The sequence below is a fragment of the Dendropsophus ebraccatus genome, chromosome 3, assembly GCF_027789765.1.
Source record: "Dendropsophus ebraccatus isolate aDenEbr1 chromosome 3, aDenEbr1.pat, whole genome shotgun sequence".
Classification (NCBI taxonomy): Eukaryota; Metazoa; Chordata; class Amphibia; order Anura; family Hylidae; genus Dendropsophus; species Dendropsophus ebraccatus.
The window spans coordinates 179,596,146-179,598,708 of record NC_091456.1 but is presented as its reverse complement, the minus strand read 5'-3'; the positions used below and the strand labels follow the sequence as shown (position 1 = coordinate 179,598,708).

Sequence of the window (2,563 nt, the reverse complement as noted above, 5' to 3'; positions counted from 1 at the left end):
TAATTTAATTTATTTAGGCAAACATAGCCAGGGTCACTTTTTGGGGGTCCCTATGTGCTATTACAAAAGTACATGAAACAGAGAGTGGAATCAGATTACTGATGACAGTACAAGAATTGTGTGGATAGCACTTAAAATTATTAAATGCCATTTTGACAAAAAAATATAATACCTCTCCTGAAAGAATACACCACAAAATAAAAGAAAAATGATATAGAAATTGATCCCTGAAAAGAACCCTCCCTCCGAACCTTATGGGGTTTTTATTTCCCAGTGAAGAAAATTGTAAAATGAATACCTCTCCATAAATAATAAACCACAAAATAAAAGAGAAATGATAAAGAAATTGTTCCCTGAAATGAATCCTCCCTCCCTCCCAACCTTGGCATTTTTTCTCAGTGCAGAAAAAAAAATGCATCTCCTGAAATAAACCACAAAATAAAACATAAATTATAAAAAAAATTAGTCCGTATAAAGAATCACCCCCCCACTCTTTTTGGCGTCTCAGAAATAAATTTAGTAGTGGCCCACGGTATGATAAACTTCAAAGCAGGGGTGAATACAGAGGCCTGGTTGGGATGGACATGTGGGGCAATAAAAACGGGAATCACTCCTCCTTCCGTTCTTTCTACAAACTTTGCATCTTTTTTGGGGGTACCTTCGGGTGGCAGTGGCAGGGACAGGGTGTGGGAAGTGGCGCTCTGTGAGTCTGAGCACGTCCTCAGACTCAAAGGACTCCTGAGGGGCAGGGGAATCAAACAGGAGGCGCTCAATCACCTCCTCCTGAAATTGTAAGAATGTGAGCGCCCCCCTGTGCCTTCTGAAATACAACGAAAGCGTTGTAGGTGGCAGTCTGAATAAGGTAGACTGCCACTTTCTTGTACCAGGCTCTGGTTTTGCGCTTCACCAGGTATGGTTGCAGCGCCTGGTCGGACAAATCCACACCACCCATAAATCGATTGTACTCCCAGACACAGGCAGGTTTTGTGCTGTCAGTGGTGGCCCCCCTCCCCCTTACCACCACTGAGGTGTCTGCGTGCAGGGTGGTGATCATGAAGACCTGCTTTCTGTCATGCCACTTGACAGCGAGCAGGTTTTCACTTGCCAGCGCAAATGATGCCCCCCTTTCTACCCGCCTGGACAGCAATTCAGGTGGGAGTCCTACCCTGCTTTTTCGGACTGTCCCACAGGCCCCTGTATTCGCAGCGTGCAGCAATTTATAGAGTGGGACACTAGAATAAAAATTGTCAGTGTAGAGATGGTAGCCTTTGTGCAGAAAAGGCACCATCAGCTCCCACACAATTTTCCCACTGACGCCAACTGTGTCTGGGCAGTCTGGGGGGTTTAGCTGGCGGTCCCTGCCTTCATAAATAAAAAAATTACAGGTGTAGCCAGTGGGGCTCTCACACACCTTATACACCTTCACGCCGTAGCGTGCCCGCTTAGATGGTGTGAACTGGCGGAAGGAAAGGCGGCCTTTGAAATTCATAAGGGACTCGTCCACTGCCAGCTGCTTGTCAGGGGTGTACACAGTGAGGAAGGTTTGTTGGAGGAGGGATAATAGGGGTCTTAATTTGTAGAGACGGTCAAAATTTGGGTCATTTCTTGGGGGGCACTGTGCCTTGTCATTAAAGTGCATGAAACGCATCAGGGTCTCATAGCGGGTGCGGGACATGATTGCTGCGAATACAGGGGTGCTATGGGTAGCCCGGACACTCCAGTAGCTGCGTATGGAGGGCTTTTTCACTACACCCATCAGAAGCGTCAAGCCCAAAAACTTTTTTATTTCAGCGACACTTGTGGGCCTCCAGGATGTTGCATAGGTGCAGGTGGGCTTCTGGGTGATGTATTGCCGAGCGTATAAATTTGTCTGCTCGACAATAAGTCCTAGGACCTCATCACCCACAAATAAATAAAAAAAATCAACAGGGTAGAAATTGCTGACATCCCTGTTGATCCCAGGCGTGGCAGTGAATGGGGGGATTTGGGGAGAGAAGGAAGTGGCAGGATCCCAAAAGCTGACAGGGACGCTACTTGCTCTATTGACACCCCTTTCCCTAGGGACACGACTGGGGCCAGGCTGCGACACCTCCACTGCAGCTGCGGGCGCCATACGGGGTCTAGCAGGGACAGACTCCTCTGAACTGCTGCCACTGGCGTCAGAATCCGGAAAAAATTCTGGATCTGACGCAGTGTCAGTCTCACTCCCACTCCCAGAGCATAGCATGGCGTACGCCTGCTCTGCACTGTGTGATCTGCTGGACATTTTACTTTTACCAGCAACAGAAAAAAAAACTATAAAATAAAATATATATGTGAAGTGGGGGTTCAGACACTGACAATGGACAGGAGTGACTGACAGGGGCTATCAGACACTAACAACGGACACTGATGGATAGGAGTGACTGACAGGGGCGATCAGACACTGACAACGGACAGGAGTGACTGACAGGAGCTATCAGACACTAACAACGGACGGTGATGGACAGGAGTGACTGACAGGGGCTATCAGACACTAACAACGGACGGTGATGGACAGGAGTGACTGACAGGGGCTATCAGA

The 2,563-nt window shown here is 47.9% G+C and overlaps 1 protein-coding gene across 1 annotated transcript; it reads right to left on the bottom strand.

The window, feature by feature from the left end:
* Window positions 1-769: 769 nt before the first annotated feature.
* Window positions 770-2,227, bottom strand: LOC138786579 (piggyBac transposable element-derived protein 4-like). The gene has a single exon (XM_069963567.1). The coding sequence runs from the start codon at window positions 2,225-2,227 to the stop codon at window positions 770-772; it is 1,458 nt and encodes a 485-aa protein (XP_069819668.1).
* Between the last annotated feature and the right edge of the window lie 336 nt (window positions 2,228-2,563).